The following is a 22,148-nucleotide window of genomic DNA, read 5'->3' as shown; positions in this document are numbered from 1 at the left end:
TTGATACAGATATCTCTTCTCCAGTAATTTGTGTTTAATATCAATGAGTGAACACTGTTTTGATTGTGAACATTACGCCCATAATGTGTGCCTATATCCTGATAAACAAATTCGCTCATCAGCCCATCCCAGCAGTCTTGGACGATACCAAGGACACAACAAAAAAGGGATTATAAAAGAACTCTGTTAGGAAATTCTAAAGACCTGGGCCCAATTTCATGGCTCTGCTTACCGCAGAATTCTGCGCTTCCGATCACGAATCCCCGCTTACGTGCTAGCGCCGAATTTCTGCGCTAGCCTTGCAAGCGTAGAATCCCTAGTAACGCGGAGTACGCACGCGCAGGAGCCAAAATTCGCCGCTAACCCGTGAAATACGCTTGCCATAAGCACATAATTCCCTGCTTCCGTAAGCGCCGATTCTGTGCTTACGGTAAGCAGAGCCATGAAATTGGGCCCAGGGTGCTCCACAAGGAATGTTGTGTACAAAGTCTTTAGGAAAATCTTAAGAACAGGGACAATGAAAAGAACAAAAGATGTCTCAACAGGGATGCAAGAAAGGGAATGTGTGGACGAGTGAATGTGAATCCCTTTCTAGGAAAATTTCCTTAAATGAACTCGCCGATCAGAAGCTATTGGTGGCGCACTACATGTATGTTTTGAATCCTGTGTTGATAACTTTTAGTTTAGTGTTTACTTGTTCGGAAGGTAGTGAAGATGCCACGGTTAAGAAATCTTAACTTAGTTTCAAACTTTCAATGATTAAGAGTTGTTCGCAAATAACTGGCTACTTATTCGTTTGTACATTTAATTTAAAGACACTGGACACTATTGGTAATTGTCAAAGACCAGTCTTCTCACTTGGTGTATCTCAACATATGCATAAAATAACAAACCAGTGAAAATTTGAGCTCAATCGTTCATCGAAGTTGCGAGATAATAATGAAAGAAAAAACACCCTTGTCACACGACGTTGTGTGCGTTTAGATGCTTGATTTCAAGACCTCAAATTCTAAATCTGAGGTCTCAAAATCAAATTTGTGGAAAATGACTTCTTTCTCGAAAACTATGTCATTTCAGAGGGAGCCATTTCTCACAATGTGTTATACCATCAACCTCTCCCCATTACTCGTCACCAAGTATGGTTTTATGCTGATAACTATTTTGAGTAGATACCAATAGTGTCCACTGCCTTTAATACAAGTAAGTTAGATACCACATTACCATTTTCATTCGCCAAAAATGTCTACATCACCTGGCATTTACATATTAAATTCTGTACTTTATTCTGCAGTTTGAGAGTACGGAGGCAATTAACAAACTAGGCCATCATAAAAAGTAACTTTGGATCACAAAACGAAGCACGATTGATTACTAATCAAAGTTCAGTATGTCAACTTAAACTAATCATGAGTTAACCTTTTCACGCATTTGTCTTATTTATGGGTCATATGACATTAAAGCCATTGGACACTTTCGGTACAGAAAAAAAATTAAAAGTTCACAGATTTACAAATACCTTACAGGGTTTACAGAAGGTAATGGTGAAAGACTTCTCTTGAAATATTATTCCATGAAATGCTTTACTTTTTGAGAAAACATTAAAACAATATCAATTCTCGATATCGAGAATTACGGATTTATTTTAAACACATGTCATGACATGGTGAAAACAAGGGTGGGTTTTCCCATTATTTTCTCCCGACTCCGATGACTGATTGAGCCCAAATTTTCACAGGTTTGTTATTTTATATAGAAGTTGTGATACACGAAGTGTGGGGCTTTGGACAATACTGTTTACCAAAAGTGTCCAATGGCTTTAAAGCGCCATAATATACCCCTTGAATATATCACATCACAAGGCAACACCATAGAAATGCTGAGTGCGATCGCCCAGTGGATGCTGCTTACTACACCACGTGACACGCGAGTATGGCAAATCGATCATCACGTGAGCACACATGTACGTATGAGGCACTGTGGGAAAACATGTTTTAGGGAAGTTTGAGTTGGACAACACTTTTTCCAAAATTTGATTACTAAAAGATAATCTAACACAAAAGCGTTTTTGTGCTTTGTTTGTTTAGTAGATCACAGATACCACCTTGATGAAAATATTGTTAAATTTCTGGCCTGAAAATGCTCCAAGCAAAAACATTGACAATCCAGATATTGTTTATGTGTACTGGTACAAAGTTTGGACAGTTGCAAATTTGCACATAACATCAAACTTATAACAGGAGATACACCATCTTCAGCGATATTAAATTCAATCCAAATTCTCCATCCCATTTGTGCTCATTTGACAAATGTTTTCATCAAATATATCAACAAAATATTTCATTAATTTTTCATACATATATATAAATATAGTTATAAATGTTTTAATTTTTAAACGTACAAAAATGAAGAACTTTAATTTTCATCGGCATGCATGACGTTATTTAATACCACTTCTACTTCTCACTACTTTGATTTCACATCACTATTATTAAGGGTTGGGTTTGTCACAAACTTTCAAAGATGGTTTTAGTTGCTGATCTGCCAGTGAAAATACCAGCCCAAGTGAATTTGTTTTTGGTTCCCTGCGGAATGTTGTGGTACTAGCTGTGCTTCAGCAGCAGACAGGACTTTTAACTATTTTGAAGCCAAAGGTTTAGACTAAAGAGGACATGAAATGAAAAGACAAAAATTCTAAGCACCTTTTTAATTTTGGGGCCTTGTATTCCCATACATACCTGGCAACTTTGGGGAATCAAAAAGAGTATTCAAGCAAAATAATGAGATACTTACAAAAAGTATGCACACTCAATGTACACCCTAATGCCCCATGGTGTACTTATAACAATTGCATCTGATGCCAAATATTAGAGACATACATGTACGTGCATACATGTACGTGACATGCAATTATTATGAATGTTCATGAAAACTTCATGTAGTCTAAAGGGCGTTAATAATAGCAACACATTCCCTAAAGTAAATACCTATTAGCCTGCTGCTGCTGCTTTCAAGTTAGTGCTGGGCCCAATTTCAAGAGCTGCTAAGCATAAATACTTGTATAGCATGAAATTTCTGTCTTGATGAAAACATAATAACAGGATCACCAACCAAATTTTCACATGATTTTCAGGATGAGCAAACAACAGCTGAATGCCGTAGCAAGCAATATGCAATAAATGGAAATTTAGGCAGTGTCCAAGACCTCAGCAATAACCTCAGCATTGACCTCAGCATTGACCTCAGCAATGACCTCAGTCATGACCTTATGCATTGAAGTGGCTCTTAGGCTGATTGGGTTTCTAGGAATATGGCTGTAAGTGTCAGTAGCAATAATACTCAAGTATAATGACGAATCCATTGGACACAACAGATGCCCTTGTTGGACTGTGCCCAAAGTTGACCCCTTTTGCCTCAGGCAGGATTTGGTTTTGCTTGTATGAACATGACAAACGTTTGTGCTCTATGGAACCAATTATGTGAACACAAAACTCCTTGACCAATACCAATTTTTCTCTGAGTTTTACAATTCCTAGTCATGTATATACCCCTTGCACTGATGTCTCACCCCAAACTGCATATAGTTAACTAATTAACAAGGTCAAAGAAGAATGAGAGGGGACCAGTTGCCCCATGACTTAATGCCTCTTTTGCTGGCTACCGGCTTATTGAGCCTGTGTGTAGAATGGATCCACCACAGGACTACAGCATAAATCAGCCCATTTAAGATTAACCTATACCTGGGTTTATGAGAAAACAAGGCATGCTAGAAAAGGGGAAAAAAGTCGCGGCAACTTGATCATCCCTGAGAAAGAGATTTGCCTCGTCAATCCACTTGTCAGCCAGCACCCCCCCATCACCTCTCCTCTCTCCGATTATAAAATATTGTATACATTTTGTTTTACATTCTATTCTAATTCTCTTCACATCTACATTTTGACTAACCGTCTTTGTAAATGTCTATCAACATTTCAAAGAAAAAAAATTACAGCATTTGTTTCAATAGATGTTAAAAATGCATCGGGATCAAGCATATAGCATTTGTTTCATAACCATGGAAACATGCATCTTATTAGGAGGTTCTTGTTGACGTTGAGAGGGTGGTATTGTGGTACCTCTATAGGAAGTGGATCTCTCAAGGATAAATAATATTATTTTTTTTTTTTTACCAATTGAGACAAATTTGAAAAGAAAACAGTTTTATGGTTTTACGCTTTGAGCCTAGCAAGGCCATTAACTATATATTGCATTTAAATCATCTTTTTGGTTGGTCCAGCAGTTTGCAACAGTTAAATATTTTTGTTTAACTGAGAAAAAATATGACTTAGTTCCGTGAATGCCAATAATGGGTTGAAATGGAGATGAAAAAGAAACGATCACTTCCAAGGAAAACCCTATATGGGGAAAACCCAAACAACCAGTTAGGGACCAAAAACTCAACCAACATGCTTTAAGATTTCTGCGTTAAGATTATAACCATAGTGAGAGTTTGATCCGTCGTCATAACACTGGCATGTCTTAGAGAAAGGCACTTAACCATTATTGCTTCTCTTACCCCAGGTGTGTAAATGGTAACCTGAGAGGTCTGATATGGCATTGTGTTGAAACCCCTTATGAGCTTGGGGGATGTAGGGGACATGGGGGAGAGTTGAGCCATTTTTTACATATGGACATATGGACTCAACCACTCTGTGGGATAGTGGTGGGTTTTTATGGGGGGTGGCTCAACTCTTCCACATCTCCCCTATACTCCCCAGGAGTTGAGAACATTCCAAGGTCATCATAATTAATTGCACTACCCTGAGGACAAACAAATTTCCAAAACAGAAAAACATCTTAAAGAAGTTATTGATCCATTACAATACCTGGTCCCCCTACTTAAGTATGTCACAATCCCTATTACTAGACGAATGTATAAAACGTCCAGTGTTACCATGGTAACTGATGATGCTAATTTATAAGAAATTTATAGTCAAGGCTGTGTATGTGTCATGTGAACTCTCCGTACTCTGTGCATCCATGATTGGGCAGACCCAGTTTGATGATTCCTACAGACCGATCCTTAGAAGCAGTAACTAAGTCTGAATAACATGTTCAATTAAGGATAATTCACTGTCTTTGTCTCAAGTGCAGGGACAATATATTTTATATGAATTTGGTTTGCGGTAACACCTTGTGTATATCTACATGCCAGGTAGGTAGAGTTTGTTCTTAACAGAACTGTCTTGATATCACTTAGTAGATTTTTCCCAATGTATTTTCTTAAAGGCAGTGGAAACTATTGGTAATCACTAAAAGTAATTATTATCATAAAACCTTTCTTGGTTACGAGTAATGGGGAGAGGTGCGCATTCGAACTTGTTCTTAGTGAGTTATTGGTTGATTTGAGTCAATAAGGATACATTCGTCATACGGTGAGATGTCCATGTCTTGTACATCAGCTTTGTGTCTGAATACCTCCCCAAGATATTCATGACGGTCAGGGTAACGTCGATATCTAAGCAGGAAGAGAAAAGACAAGATTATCCAGTACTATATAAATAGGGCCTTACTATGTGGGGTGTCGTGGCCAAGCAGATAAGAGCACCAAATTCAAGCTCTGGTGATTCTGTTCAGTGGAGTGTGGGTTCGAATCCCGGTCGTGAAACTTCACTATGATTGCTTCTCTCCACCCAGGGGTAAATGGGTACCTGTGAGGGCAGAGTTGGTTCTTGTGATTGATTAGCCTTGATTGCGCTACATATTTGGCGGCACAGGCTGTATACTCCCCAGGGAGCTGAGATGGTTTGAGGAATGATTTAAGGCCCAGTGACCAGGGGTAATAATGTTGAAGCGCCATGAGCGTCACTGCGTGACGGACCTGAGCGCTATAGAAGAAGCCACTATTATTATTTTTATTATGTCTCAAAGAACAAAGTGCACTAAAACTTGTTCAGTTTATAGGCTTAGTGGCATCCAACCATATAAGAACTAGAGAGCGCACTGGCCTATATACGCGCCCCGGCATGCGCACAGGCGGCCATTTTCTAAGTTGACAAAACTGGCATCTCACAGCATGTGTTTGTGCGGCCATTTTGTAAGTTGAACAAAACAGCATCGCGTGAGCGTTCAATAAAAAAAAACTCAAACATGTATTTCATATTCAACGCGCGTGCAGAATGACGCGCTTGTCATCTTGCGGTCCCGTGGCGTTTGTGCACGAATGATCACTCGTGCGCCCTCTAGTTCTTATATATAACTCTATGCATCCAACACTCTGCGTATTTTACTATAGTACCTCCTTTAAAGTTTTGATAGTTCTGCGAAAACATAGCCGTCCTAAATGGCCTGTCCTAATATTTGCCCCAAACAGCCACAAGTGGCCAGCAACAGTATGCCCCAAACAGCCACAAGTGGCCAGCAACAGTATGCCCCAAACAGCCACAAGTGGCCTGCAGCAGTTTGCAATCTTTGAGGTACAACCACAAAGTTGTAATGGAAAACTAAATGTTCAAACCATCCCCCATTCGGTGATGACTGCTGGATATATGATGCCATAAGCAACATATGATACCCATGACCAAAGCCTCTGCAAGTAGCTTATATTAAGGGTAGGCAAGTCAGAATAATTTGTAAATATTCATAGATTTTAAAAGTATTGTTTTTAAAGCTTTTAAAAACATTTGGGAAACCACTTCCCTTAAAACAACCAAAATTTTACAATTATTTATTTCCATGAAAACAATTCAATAACTTTCCCTAGTATCTTTTTCCAAACTGCCTATCCCATGACTCCATGGAAAACTTGTTTACTGTGTATTTTCAATTCGTTCTAAAAGAATTGTGAAGTTTTAGTTCGGCAAAATGTTTGGGGTCAGCCGGGTTATGGCAAACATTTTTAGGTATTATAGTCAGATTGTGGTTTTCAGTGTTCCTCACGTCACTAGTCAACAACAAAGTAAGTTGTGAACACTTGTGTACGCTTTTTTTCCACCTAAAAAAAAAATGATGACAGCCTAAAATGACTAACACTGTCACAATGGCATAGTACTTGTAATAATAACTTGTGGTAAACCAACCATGGGTACACCCACTGCAATAATATGAACTATTTGTTCACGTTTTCTTCTGATTATTATTATTAAAAAAGTACAAGGTCCACAAATCTGAGGATATGCTCTGATAAGAAAGAGAAAGGTAAAATTAAAACAATAAGTCCCAGAAGCAAAATCTTGAAAAAAAACTATTGGAATCTGATTATTGGTGGTATACCCGATGTGGATTCCACAAAATTTAGATAATCTTATCTCCAGTTAGGAAGAGTCCTAACTTTAGACTATCCTTAAAGAGGTGAAAGGCAGGGGAGAAACAACTCAGCTTTGCCAAATTACTCACTTTTAGCAAACTTGATTTTGGACAATGTTTTCGCTCCTGTTTTATCCATAAATAACCCAACCATAATTGATATGACAATGACCAATCAGTGGCAGTAAACCCCTCCCATATAGTAAATACTAATCCCCCGCCCCTACATTGTGGACGCCTGACATGAACGAAAGTTACATATGAATTTGATGACATCATCATTTTCAATCCAGCGCCTTCTCCCAACATTGTCCTTGCCTGTCAAGAGGTATGCATTAGCATCAGAATAGAGTCATCCCTGCTGGGAACCTATTGGCTTTCCCTTTCATTGTCAACCTAGTGCCTGTTGGAACTAGGGGCTATTGTTATGCTAATCAATGTCTCTACCTTGCTGAGCCATTGTACCCCTTAGGCACTGGGGCATGGGGTATTCAATGGGAAAGCTTGTTGACAATGGGCAAGGCATTGGGGTGCATGAGTTTTAATAGTAGCAGCAATGCAACAAATAAGCCAGCCAGGTTTGAGCTAACATTAGCAGAGTAGCAGACTAGCAGCCAATTAAGTTATAACGCAGCCATGACGATGTTGATGTGGTTCCCACAGTGAAAGTTAATACGTCTCATAGCGTCACTCCATCGGACTAATAATATATGTATAACAGCTTGCTGTGTGTTATCCTTACTTAACAGGAGTACATTACTCGGTTAATAATCACATAAGAGTGGTAAGTCATTTTGTAATGTCTGTTCATTGTTATTTTAGGATATTTGGGGGTTATAAAATGTCAAGTTCATGGAGTTTGACAATCCGGTGATGGTATTGATACTATGCTGTTTATCAGATAATTTGTAATTTTTTTTAATAACATGTGCTTTATCTGCTTTCAGTTGAGTTCCATTTCTGAAGTAGAAATGGATGATCAAACATTTCAAAGAAAGGTCATACAAATGTTGTTACAGAAATGCCAGTCACATAATAGAGCAAGGAATGTCAGATATAATTCTTCTTTAAGGCCTCTTTAAGGCCTCCAATATTTGAGAAAATACATTAAATAATTTAATGTAAAAAGAAGCCTTTTGTATGATAACAATTAATTTAACTTGACTGGAAACCAAATTTGCTTAACTTTTACTTAGAGCCCATTTTTAAAGAATAATGAACAGTTTTAGTTTGATAATAGATAGTGAAAGTACATAATTTTTGAAAACAGAAAGTCTTGAATTTCACATCATTTTAAACGTAAATGAATAACACAAAATTATCTTCTGATAAATATAACAGTAATACGAATGATATTGCAAAAAATACATCGATCCTGATTATTGTGATTGATCAAATACATTGATCAACTATTGCAAATTGACAAAAATATATTGACCACTTTTGTAATTGATCAAAAGTAGTAAATGATCAAAATGTATGGATCATTTTTTGTGGTCTATCAAAACGCACAGTTGTTCACAACAGTTTTGTTTGAGAAAAGATCAAGTGATTTTGACACATTATTTTCTTATATCTCTCGGTCTTTGGGGAATGTTGTGGTTAAAACGAAAACTGATATGCCACTACAGTTTTGATTTTGGCTGGAGTTTGTTTTTATTTCCAAATATCACAATATAATCGTAAATCATACCTCTGTATAAGTCCATTTAGTAACAACATAAGGGTACAACCCTTTTTGAAAATGCCCCAGTACCCCTAGAAGTTGGATTTAGGAGTAAATACAGGGTGCAATTTATTGGGGTTACTGCCTGGCAGACAACTCCCTGCCCTCACTGCATACTGTATTGACTGATTGATTCACTATGACTTGTGAGTTGTTGAACAGTATTGTAGCTTTTCATTCATGCATAACGCTTCACCCCTTCTTGAGAAGCATATTGGTTGTGAGAAGATAAACTTGTAAACAAGAAAACAAATTCTTATTTTATATATCTGTCTAGCCAAGTACTTTTGGTTTGTCAATATTGGTAGATGTGTAAATATGGGAAGGAAATGTTCCCAAAGAAATGTTACCTATTCGTTGAACGTAGGATTTGAATCTTTGTATGGTGGTAAGGTTTGCCAAAACACAATAATCTCCCTATAATGTAATGTTGAGATTCTGAAAAGAACCAGTGGTGTTATTAACAGAAGTAACTTAAACATATTTTTTTGGGAACACCTTAAAACGAACACAGTTGAAATTCATTATATTATTTTAAACTTGTTTTTTTTAAATAAATATTTTGTTACACAACACCCGGCAAATGAATCTATCAAGGTTTTAGAAACAATTTCTAGAGATGAGAATGATTCGCATGAAATTAAAGCCAATAGGAGACACAGATAAACTCAGCTCTTTCAAGGGAACCTATATTCACCATCAATTATGACGTCCAAATTGTTAACAAACAGAAATTACAGCACACACTTGATGCATGATGACTTAATTAAACTGGAACCAATTAAAACATATAGAGGTCCAGCTTGTCAATTGACACAAGAGATTTATTCCTCTCGCTGTCTCCTGTTTTATGTTTTTGCATTGCTGCTGTCCGTTAACAGCCCATATCCTTGTCCCTGTGTGTGTGATGGGCGCGCAAATGATTCTTGGTGAAATCCGAGTACAGCAATACGTAAACAGCTATAAAACCTGGCATAGTAACATGGTAACTACAACTAGCGTCTGGCAACTTGATGCATTGTGGTATAATTAAAAGATAGAGCTTATGGGCTGTTAATTCCCCACTCTTTCAAAATCAAACTGTTTTGTTTGATCCTGTTGGACTGAGGACTGCACTGTTAAATGAACAAATCAGTACCACCAGAATCAGAATTTAACAGTTTGGATGTTGGGTTTCTGTATAATGTTAAAATGAGGAGGACTGCACTCGTCAAATTACCAGATCAGACATACTACCATAATCAGAGTCTAACAGTTTGGATAATGAGTTACCATAATTGTTTTGGGATTTTGTTAATATAAGGAAATATCCTACAAAATCATTCTAGGGAGTCTGGGTTAACATTTTCATCATCAGTAAAGTATAAACAGCTTATTTCTTGATTAACAAATATACCCATTGGGAAAAAAAAAATACAAAGAAAAACAGCCCAGAAAGGCAATGATTTACACAATTACTGTTTGTTAATTCTACTAAACTTGAGTTGTCTTTATGAGTATGCTCGTGGGAACCAATCCTTAGGGGTTGTGTACTAGCTCTGGCGCTCATAATTACCTCATTAGCCAAACTGTGTGGCAGGTTTTGAAATTAAAGTGAGCTTATTTAAGTTGCCAGAGGTTTCAAAATACAATGGGAAGTATTAAGCTGTCAGTGTTGGTTATCATCTGGGAAACTCAACACAGAGGTTTCCGCCATAATCACACAATTTAAAAGTTGGTAAAACATTTGTTCCTCTGTAGTTAAACTGAGAGCAGATAAACTTTGTCCTGTGCTTATAATTTTAAGTAAAAAGAAAAAGAAAAAAAAACTTTATTTGCCTTAATCACTTTCTTTATGAACCTTGATTTTTCTATGGGCAAACTATTCATGAAAGTTACCACAAAGCAACAGTAAACCGTTCCCCGTCCTACATAGTTGGAAAAAAAACCTCAAATTTATGAATCTTTTGACAGAGTTGTGTACGTGATTAATCACGTACACTAAAGGAGAATTCACCACATTGGACCTTGGTGGTAAAATACCTTCTTGACAAAAGACCATGCCCAGTTAGATTCAAACAAAGATTTCCCTTGACCACTCAGCATAGTCCTTGCTCTATGCTCTTAGTTTATCTGCATCTCTCACAGTCAGACATCCTTTTCAAATCTACAAAATCAAACGCTGAAGAATACACTTCAATTTGCCGAGAAACAAATCCTACAAAAATCCTAAAAAATGTGAGTCCCAAATACTTAATACTACTGGGACATTTCTTAACATTACGAACAAAAAGTCAAATGAGTGTTAAACGACGATAAATATTCCATTGTAGCATATACAAGGGGTATCAATACATAAATTCATTCCACATTTGTTGTACTATCACTTCACACGTTTCTGAATCATAACCTTTAGTCATAACAACTTTTACAGTATTCTGCTAGAAACCTTTCCCCTGGTGGTTCTGTTAATACCTCATCTGAACCTACCAAAACCTCATCTTTGGGTTCACAATGCACATATTTCCACTTGACAATGAAATCAACGGGACAATTTGGGGGCAGTGGAGCGCACAGGGTTAAGCATTCCACACATCGTTGTTATGAATAGATTTATTCCAAGTCTTTCTACAATAATTGTTCATATTTTTTTCTTCTCCCTAACAACATACAATGGTGTAGGCTAGGTTTCCCACGTAAGCATGTGACGCAGTACGAAGGGGTGTCTAAACAAAAATAAACTCTCCACATTTCAGAGAAGGATTTCTAGTTCACTTTCAATTTTGTTATGTTAGAGAATGTTCGGATGGTGTTTATTTAGTGTTCTTTTTGATAATAAATAGCGACAATTAGAAACTTCAGACCTATATGTAATATATCATTTCTGAGATGTCATTATGCCATTTTCATCTTGAAACATTACCTCCAGTGGATATTCTTAAAGAGGAGCACAACGGTCAATAACAGTTTTATTGTTACTCCTTTTCTGAAAGATAGAGTCTTACCCTCATGAAAATGGGAAAATATTTAAACATCTCCAGCCATGCATTAAAATGGTGTAAAATGCTGTGTTTGATACCGTCAAGTGCAATTTATGTCAATGTGTTAATCCACACCCTTCGAGGATGTCACATTCAAATAACGGTCAAAATGGCAAAGGTCATTGGTTTAAAACGGACTGGATAATATGTGGATATCTTTCACCGGGCTCGTGAAAAGCCTAAGAATACAGTTCTTGACACATATCTCTGTTTTAGAGAAACCAAATAATCAGTACAAAGTGAGATTATAAATAATGAATCAAGAGAACAATAGATCTTCTTCTTATCATGTCCACAAGCAATAGATGTCTGGCTTTCACAACTAAAACTGTATATTTACACTAGTCCTTCCGCTATTTATGATCAAAATTATATAGTTTTGCATTTTAACTCTACACGTTTACCCACAGTACAAACAAGGAAGAGGCATTTAACATTTCAAACATCAAGCCCCAAATAATGCTTTCTCGGAAATCAATTGAGGCAAAATTTCACATCACTAGAAATAACAATGTGAGCATGTGGATCTATCGTAAATTGTGTGTATATTCAGCTATTATAATTGTTGTCCTATTCATTTATGTATAAATGCAAAGCCAGAAGTTGTCTGCTTAATTATGATACATGGTAACCTAGGAAACTAGCGGCAGGTGCTCTGAAGTTAAAGGTGCAGTCGCGTCAAAACAAAAGAAAATGAATAGTTGAATAACTCATCTGATTTGTTTCAGTTACACAGCAAAGAAATTTATAAATAAACTAAAAACAAAACAAAAACACAGACAATTTGTGAATTTAGCCACACATTATAAAGGGATCTAGAATGATTAATGTACAAGTGCCAATATGCTTGATAGCTTATTCCAAATGAAGTAACAATCAGAATACCTGCAAAGCCTAATTCTTCACAGAGGCAATGATGACAATTGCCTAAATGTTCCATGCCTTTCTTTGCCTTGGGTCTCTTTAATATGAATTCAAAATGCTACAAGTATAAATTCACAGTTTCTCAAACCAAAGTATAATACCCAATGATGATTTCAAACAGCCATAATGCCCACTTTTTTATAGACAAAGTATTGATCAATTAACACAGCTGTCTATGCAAGTTGAGCAATATCGTTATTTGTCGATCAAACCCGACTTCATACCATACTGGCTACACCATCCACGTATTCACAAACAACCTTCAACAGTGTGGAATCTCACAACACTCTCTGTCTAATGGTAGAACTGTGATTTTACATCTCAAACTAATACTTACTTTTGAAGCATTGTTTGTATGCCTATGGGTGTCTCAGAACGCCCATTAATGTTGTGATAGGTACAAAGCTATGTCTGAGTTATGAGATCACCTTGAACACATACAAATGACAACAGCAACATTACAAGGAAAACAAATTCCCTTGTGGTTTTTATAAATTGATGTTTGAAATGAAAAGTCACATCTCCTAAAGGTGAACCCTCTACTGCCGCTTCCTTTTATTATAAACTTGGGTGGGACTCCTAGCTATACAGCAATACAGGTTAAATGGCTTCAGACAACCCCCCCCTCCAACAAAGATATTAACTAAATATTATGGGTAGATAGCTCAGTTGGTGGAGCACTGGCATGTTAGTCTGGAGGTCGCTGGTCAAGTCCCACTCCAGGGAACTTGTCTTTGGTCAACCTAATAGTGTTTCAAATTTACCCAGTTGGTTTTCCTTGTGGAAATCACTATAGACCAGTACAGTAGACGGCCACAGACAATGTTTTATGTATTTCAAGAAATATTCAGATATGCAATCACATGTTTTTTCCCATGCATACAAATGTTTGCTGTGGAGTGGGTTGGGATAATCTTTAAATCCCAAATTATACAATCCTGTTGGCAGTGCATATCATAAGCTTATCCTAGGGGAAAATATAACTGTTAGGCAGTCTTTTCTGGAACTCAATCCTGTAGACATACAATGTACTGCAACTCCCTCAACTTATTTTTTTCAAGGAAGACTTGAAGCTTTGAAGTACATGTATAGGGGAACTGGTTTACAAAATTGCAATCTTAAAGGCACTGGATGCTGTGGGTAATTACTCATAATAATTGTTAGCATAAAAACTTACTTGGTAACAGGCAATAGAGAGCTGTTGATAGTACAAAAACGTTGTGACCGAGAGGTAATTTCTCACTCAACTGAGGTCTTTTATTATGCATCTAAAAGCACACAAATTTGTGCAACAAGTTTATTTTTTCTTTCAGTATTCTCTTGAAACTTTGATGACCAATTGAGTCGAAACTTTCACAGGTTTATTATTTTATGCACATGTTGGGATACAACAAGTCATAACACAGGTCTTTGAGAAGCGTGTCCAGTGCCTCTATGACAAAGCTCAGGGAAGTTGCTCTTTAAGCGAGCGTGGCCTACACTTTAAAGCTGAAACTGTCACTGGTCTGTTTGGTTGTTCAGGCCTTCATTTTTGAAAGGGCAAGGGCACCAAGGCATGTTCTCCTTGGTAAAGGGCACCCTATGAGGAAATTGTAAAAATATTCTACTAGAGCATTTTAAGGGCACCAAGGGTGCCTGAAGGCAATTGCCTTCATTGCCTCTGTGAAGCATCAGACCTGCTTGTTTTTTAATATAAATTCAGCATGAAAGATTGCATCGAGCACATGTACCATGAACATGATGAACAACCGATAAGCTGACACTTAAACTGTGTGAATTTTTATGTCTTTTTACCCTTCATTGTTGTATGTAATCCAAGGATGAAGACTGTCAGTCAAGTAGTTCCAAACTGGCCTTTATTCTGACCATTATTTGGGTGGAATATTTTCTTAATCTCAAGCGAAGGTTGTGTTGTAAGAGGTGAATAAAAACAGATTAACAATAAAAACAAGTTTTAAACGATGTAAAGATGAGAAAATGAAAGACATTTTGAATCTGTGAGCTTAGTTATTCGCAATAACACAAGCACGACTGGAACACAGAAAATATGGTATTTCTGTGTCCTGTACCTAATAAGGACAAAGGCCGATTTGGATATTGGAATGTAAAAGTCGCACTGTATTAAATAATAAATTTATCTTTTTGATGTGAAGCTTAAAATAGTACGATACACAGAACTGAAACAACATGATAGAACATGGTTTGAAAAAGGCTGTGCATTACAGGTCGACATCACAATTCAAGGATTAACCAATCAGGATTGAGGATTTAAGTTTCATTTTTACTATTTCCGTTATTTTTAAATTGTTTTCATACATACCGGTACCGCCTGTATGAGAACATTCCCCAGTTTTCCATGGAGTTGTTTAACATTCTTAACGCCAAAACGTAGCTAAGCACAAAGTGTATTATGGTTACCAGTTTTAGGTTACTAGCCTAGATACGCCATGTTAGGTTTACAATTTGTGACAGGTATTGAGCGATTTTTGCTTATCAGAATTCCTCAAAATTTGTAATTACTCAAAATAATTGTTAGCAGAAAAATTTACTTGTTTACAACAAATGGAGAGCTGTTGATAGTACAAAACATTGTGAGAAACAGCTCCCTCTGAAGTAAAGTAGTTTTCTAGAAAGAAGTAATTTTCCACGAATTTGATTTTGAGACCTCAGATTTAGATTTTGGGGTCTCGAAATCATGCACCTGAAAGCACACAACTTCGTGTGACAAGGGACAATGATCTCCCTTTAACAATTTTTCTTTATATTCTCACTACAGGTTCAAGTCCATCATTCTCCAACGTTGCCTTGAAGGATACCAGTCATGGCATTCAAACCTGGAGCCTTGTGTGCTTTGCTTCTTCTTGGGCTATGCAGTCAACTCCTACGAAGCAATGCACAGCCCGTAGTGACGCCCAGACCACTGCGTACCACTATACCTACTGCAGCGCCACCAACTGTAGAAACAACACAACAGCCGCAAGGTACTACTACGTTACCCATAAATCCAAGTACCACTATGGCGCCAACGGCAGGTACAACCGCAGTGCCAACTGCAGGTACCACGGCAGTGCCAACTGCAGGTACCACGATGGCGCCCACTGACGTTGCCACAACGGTGCCCCCATCAATCCCCACAACAGAACCTCCTCCAAGCACTACAACCCAAGAGCCGACAACTACCCCACCTCCCTGCCCCTCCAGATGCACCTGCAATTCAATGACGCGGACGGTGGACTGCGTAATGGCCTCTCTAACAAGCATCCCATCTGATATACCACAATACACAACCACATTGTATCTGAGCGAGAACAACTTTAATCTTCTTCCACGGGGAGCTTTTGCCCATTTGCCCAACCTAATAGCCCTGCATCTGATCTCTTGTGGAATCCAGTCCATAGCCAATGGAGCTTTCAACGGTCTGAATCATCTCACAATATTGAGTCTGAAGGCCAATCAACTCACTTCGGTTCAAGGAGTTTTCCAGGGAATGCCAGAACTTCAAGAACTTGACTTGGAACAGAATCGACTCGGTTCATTATCACAGTCCACACTAAGAGACTTTCCCAAACTCCGTGTCCTAGCCATAGGCAACAATGATCTTCTGAGTGAAGTCAGCTCTGGAGCTTTCGACATGAATCCCATGCTTCAGAGCCTAAGCATCTCCCACTGTGCTCTCAGCCATATACCCCAGGATGTCTTTCAATCCCTGACAATGCTCCAAAGACTTGATTTGTCCGGAAACCAAGTCTTCCAAATTCCTCCCAGAGTTTTTGAGGGACTGACATCTTTGCAGGACCTCATGCTGTCCAGCATGTCACTGGTGGGCATCAACGAAACAGCCTTTGTTGGACTTTCCCAACTGCAGACTCTGAATCTGGGTTACAATGATCTGAGGAACCTGGACAGTGCTTCCCTTACCCCACTGAGCTCTCTAAAAACACTTGTCTTGACAAGAAATCCCTGGGATTGCAATTGTCGCATGAGCCAGTTCCTGACCTGGTTGAAATCAACTCAGATTGACCACTACAGTGCACAGTGGACATGTGTGACCCCACAAGTTTTACAAGGACAATTTGTGTACACCATCCAAGAAGCTAATTTTGCCTGTGTCCCGATCATCAACAAAAGTCCTTCTTCAATGGTTATTGACTACCAGGCCTATGTGTTCTTTGAGTGTGGTGCACGTGGTGATCCAGAGCCTCAGATTGAATGGTACCGACCAGATGGCATGCAAATAACGGCCACTAACAATGCAGAGAATGTCTACACCACTTTCAGCAGTGGCGTCTTAGTTATCCAAAAAGCAGAGGAAATCAATGGTGGTAACTACAACTGCACAGCAAGAAACAGTCATGGCTCAGCGTCTGTACAGTTCTCCCTCAGCATTAATGGCATTCCAACGACAACACTCCCAACGACACCAGGAAACCCAACCACAGTGACGACAGATACTCCCCCGTGTGCCTTCGCCCCAATACAAGTCAAGGTTGGCAACATCACGGACACCTCAGTCAAGATGGAGTGGACCAGGTACAACAGTCCTTTCATCAAAGGCTACATCATACAGACAACCGAGTTCGGCATGGAGGACTCCAGCACTAAGTTGGCTGACGAAGAGGACACCTTCCTGGTAGTGAATGATCTCAAACCAGGAGGCGAATACATCATCTGTGTGACCGTCTTCCTTGAAACGTGCCCCAGTATAACTACAGTTGATCAGTGTGAATATCTGACAACAGCTGGCAGCGTGGATGATGGGATGGCAGCGCTCGTGACTAAACACCGCAACGAGATCATCGGCTCAGTTCTAGCCACTTTTTTTGGGACCCTCCTCATCCTGGCCTCCATCTTTGTCATCTTGTGGCAGTACCGCAAGCCAAAGTCCTACACCAAGTACGACTTCAAAGCAACATCAGATTCGGCTCACTTTGCCGACTTGGAGGACGGGTTGGGGGAGAGCAGCAAGGCTGAGATGTCTAATCAGATACGGTACACAGGATCTCTCAACAAGGGAGCAGCATTTGATCAGGATGAGTTTGACAGGATGCAGCATGCCAAGGACATTCACGCTGCAGAGGTGTACTCAATCCCACCTGATGCTCTTCCTGTCTATGGTACACCACAGGGAAAGGGCAAAGGAAAAGGGAAAGGGAAGGGCAAAGGCAAGAGAAACTCCCAAGCACCCCTCATTGAAATAGAACTTGATAAGAGAAACAGCGACTACATGGTGCCCACGCCTACTAAAGAGGAGGAAACTCCAATCTCTGAAGCCAAGCTGGTCAGCAGTGAGCCCAGTGTTCCTGAAGAGTCAGATGTGGGTGAATCTGGCCATCTGTATGAGGAGCTAGACAGTCCTAAATGCGACTGTGACCCTGTTATGAATGGAATCATTGAGAGCAACGGATCAACTCACACCCACAACCACTCAATGCAAAATGGACATGCTCGGAATGGCTCTGCAAGCAAAGTCCGTTTCAGTCTCCCCGATCATGAAGACCAACAGGACACACATGTTGCTAATGGTGACATAGCCAAACCAGATCCCATGGTTGTATAAACTGCATGAAAGAGCAACCAGTTAATATGACTTTTGGTTCTGACATCAGCCATGCAGTTAAAACATTTCATGCCCAAAATCAATCTGTGTTTATGATGCTGGTGAGGATGGCCATGCAGTGTACGCAACTACGTAAACTTTTGAAAATAACACAATTTGTTACTGGTACCCAGTGGTCTGGAACCACTGTGTCTTTATGTGTACTTATACAGTTAACAGTTACATGTTAACTTTTAACTGCAGATACCACTATCAGCGGCAGATTCCTACAGCTGCTATATTTTTTATGCATCAACTAAACAGTGACTTCAGTGATTTATTACACCTATTTCGTTGTACACTATACATTTCTACAATTATTTAGGTACAACAGGACAGATGAAAATTTGTAAGTAACTTTGGTAAAATTTAGGGTTGAAAAAAAGATATTTGAAATATGAAAGTTGCCTTCCTTTAAAGTGATCCCCTGGCTGGCGCTTCCCAGGTTGTATCGTAAACTTGGTTGTGATCTGTGGTTACACGGTAGTTAAGTGTTGAAAGAGTTCTGATCGGCAGCCCGAACAAAGATATTGACAAAATGGTGAGACTATATGCAACGATTGTGCTTCATAGCTCAGTTGGTACAGTGCCAGCACTTATATCCAGATGCCCCAATTTGTAGGAAATTTTTCTTTGTTCAACCCCAAATTATTATTTTTTTAATCCAGCTTTAGAATCCATATATATATGTATAAACACAATGTAGTTTTAAAACTTGTGTTGGCTTGTGGCATTTGCTTTGAAGGGAGATAATTTAGCACACATTAAAAAAAGTGTTTTAGACTGTAAAAGTACCTTATATTGTACATAAACATGTCAAACACAGGTGAATTGATGCAAACTTTGAGCAAAACTTTTCTGTTTTTGAAGGCCTTTGAGGTTTCTGTGAACAACCAAATTATGAATGAAAATTGTGCGAACATCAAGACAACAAAAAGGGGGAAAAAAGTAAATGAAACATTTTTGGGTCGAAAGTAAAGTAGTATAACGTTAATATATTAACTGTAATCTTTGGGTTGGGTTGGGTTGGGGGGGGGGTGTCTACATCTTGTACATATGTATTTTTCATATAATGTAAAATTCTATACATGTGGTGTTATTCTTTCATATATGTACATGTATACTATACACATGATTTAAACATTTTTTAAGTATTTAAGAGTTTTGGTTGAACATTTAACTGATGTTTTTGATAAAGTACATTTTTATATCATGTGTTGAGGTTTAAGGTTGAATTACTTGATGAACTTTTTAAGACAAGCCACAATGGGACTCGCCACAATTAGTGGTGAGCGTGTGTACAGATACCATAGAGTTAAATACAATAGATCGTTATCATGGGGCTGCTAATTGATCATGTTCCTAGTAACCAATAGCAGTAATGGATGCTTATATTCATTGTAAAAAAAGGAACCAGACTATTTCTCCTTCCACCCTTGGTTTGGTTTCATTGAAAGTCAAGATGGGCGCACCATGATAAAAGGTCTACAGGGGCACTCATTATTAAACACTTGGAACCACGCTGTCCCACCATAGCCCTTATTGCAAATACTCGGTATGCGCACGATAGACATGGAATAAGGTGCAATGGTATTTGCCAAAAGGTATATGGGCACGATGTCCACTAACAAAATAATGGAACTGGCACTTGTGTTTTATGATCGGTCTGCGCCATTTTCTCAATAGGCAGAATAGCTTCTTGTTGGGGCATTTCACATAGTTTTGTACACTCTCTTGATCTATGATATAACTCTATGGTGCATCACATTCTCGGACCGAGAATATCCTTGGTTCATTTTTGTGTACGAAACAAGCGGGGAAAGAACTAATTGACAAGCAAGTACAAACAATGGGAGAACCAAGAAAAGTTCCTGATTTATGATCTTTATCCCTATTAAATATTATGAATAATTAGCTGTTTTGTACAAATTTACGCAATGGTTATTTTTTCAGTTACGTTTTAAGTAAATAGCATTGTAGAACCAAACTGTATCTGTACCTAATATCTAGGAATTGGCTTTTTAACAATTATTGCTTCAGTTTGTTTTGCAAATTATTGTTTTATATATTGTAATTGCTTGTTGGAAGATAAAAATAAATAATGAGAAACATTTGGTAAATTTCTATTTTACATGAACCTTTTCTTGTAGTCCACTACATTATTTGTTGTTAAATAGAAATTTTATGCCTTCACGTTATAGTTGCGGTCACTGTAGGAAGGGAAATTTCAGAATTCTTTCTTAAAGGCAGTGGACACTCTTGGTAATTACTCAAAATAATTATTAGCATAAAGCCTTTCCTGGTGACGAGTAATGGTATAAAACATTGTGAGAAACGAATCCCTCTGAAGTGCCATAGTTTTTTTGAGAAAGAAGTAATTTTCCACGAGGTTGATTTCGAGACCTCAGATTTAGAACTTGAGGTCTCGAAATCAACCATCTAAACGCATACAACTTTGTGTGACAAGGATGTTTTTTCTTTCCTTATTATCTTGCAAGGTCTATGACCAATTGAGCTCAAATTGTCACAGGTTAGTTATTTTATGTATAGGTTGAGATACACCAGTTGTGCAGGCTAGTCTTTGACAATTACCAATAGTGTCCACTGCCTTTAATTCAGACTGTTTTTTGTGTTTGGCTGGTCGACAAAAAGCTGGGGGGTTTTTCCAGATGAAAATTAAATCCTGCTCTTTGGATGTACATGTATTGATATAGTGATGAGGATACTGTTCCCCCAAAAAGCTACTTCAAATATAAAACAGACCAGGGCCCAAGTTCATAGATATTGCTTAGCACATTTGGTTGTCAAGCGCAAAAAAATGAATAATCCATGAAATGGGTTCAGGGAATGAAACACGGCCAGGGAAGTTGAATCAATACTGTGGATTAGGTTGTTGTAACAAGGGTATCGACGTTTTTTCAAAAGTCAAGGGCATTCCAATGAGGGAAATTTTGAGTTCTACTGCAGACAATGTCAAGGGGGCAATGACAACGACCATGGAGGATATAGACCTTTATCACACTGCAGCCATCGTTGTCAGATTCCCTGTGTACACAATGACACTGATAGTTTGAATTCTCAATTTATAAAGAGGGTACCAGACTATTTTCCCTTTAAGCCTCAGTTTGGTTACATTGGTTTGAATGGAAGAATAAACAAGATGGCCGCACCAAAATAAACAAGCCCTGCCTTCATGAAGGATCAGGCCATTAATACATGTCCAAAATGTGTACTCCATACAGGTACACTACATGACCTTGTGAAAAGGGAGTGATGCAAAACCAAAATACAAGTTCATAGAAAATAGGGGCCACAGAGACACCATCAACACTATCACGGTAGAAAGATTTCATCACACACTCTATGGGAAACTGTTGAAAAGAAACAGTGAAGAATGGTTTCTCACCCAGACAACTCAAACAACCTTGTGATTTGTTGGATTTATTTCAATAGGAACGTGGGGCGCAACCGAGCACAAAGTGGTGGGGCTTTGAATTGCATTTTGTGGTTGAAGGCTCACTCTGAATAGAGCAGTTATGACAAACATCCTGTTGGAATCGCTGGGTTTTTAGTCAGAACCACAGTCGAGGATTAAAAGGTA

General features: G+C 38.4%; 2 protein-coding genes across 3 annotated transcripts in view; one reads left to right on the top strand and one right to left on the bottom strand.

The window, feature by feature from the left end:
• Positions 1–4,939: 4,939 nt before the first annotated feature.
• LOC139933819 (uncharacterized) overlaps positions 4,940–22,148 on the bottom strand; it is a 68,747-nt gene continuing 51,538 nt past the window's right edge. For both annotated transcript variants that reach the window (XM_071928035.1, XM_071928034.1), the window contains 2 exons: positions 5,400–5,494; positions 4,940–5,078 (listed from right to left, as the gene is read on the bottom strand). In XM_071928035.1, the coding sequence (XP_071784136.1) occupies positions 4,987–5,078; positions 5,400–5,494 (187 nt within the window). In that variant the 3' untranslated portion in view covers positions 4,940–4,986. The remainder of the gene's footprint in view (positions 5,079–5,399; positions 5,495–22,148) is intronic.
• Positions 7,754–20,649, top strand: LOC139933817 (uncharacterized). The gene is made up of 2 exons (XM_071928032.1): positions 7,754–8,065; positions 15,728–20,649. Exon 2 carries the CDS (start codon positions 15,773–15,775, stop codon positions 18,506–18,508), a length of 2,736 nt encoding a protein of 911 aa, XP_071784133.1. The 5' UTR covers positions 7,754–8,065; positions 15,728–15,772; the 3' UTR covers positions 18,509–20,649.

The sequence above is a fragment of the Asterias amurensis genome, chromosome 2, assembly GCF_032118995.1.
Source record: "Asterias amurensis chromosome 2, ASM3211899v1".
Taxonomy (NCBI): Eukaryota; Metazoa; Echinodermata; class Asteroidea; order Forcipulatida; family Asteriidae; genus Asterias; species Asterias amurensis.
Note: the sequence above shows the minus strand (reverse complement) of the source record. Positions and strands in the feature narration are given on the sequence as shown.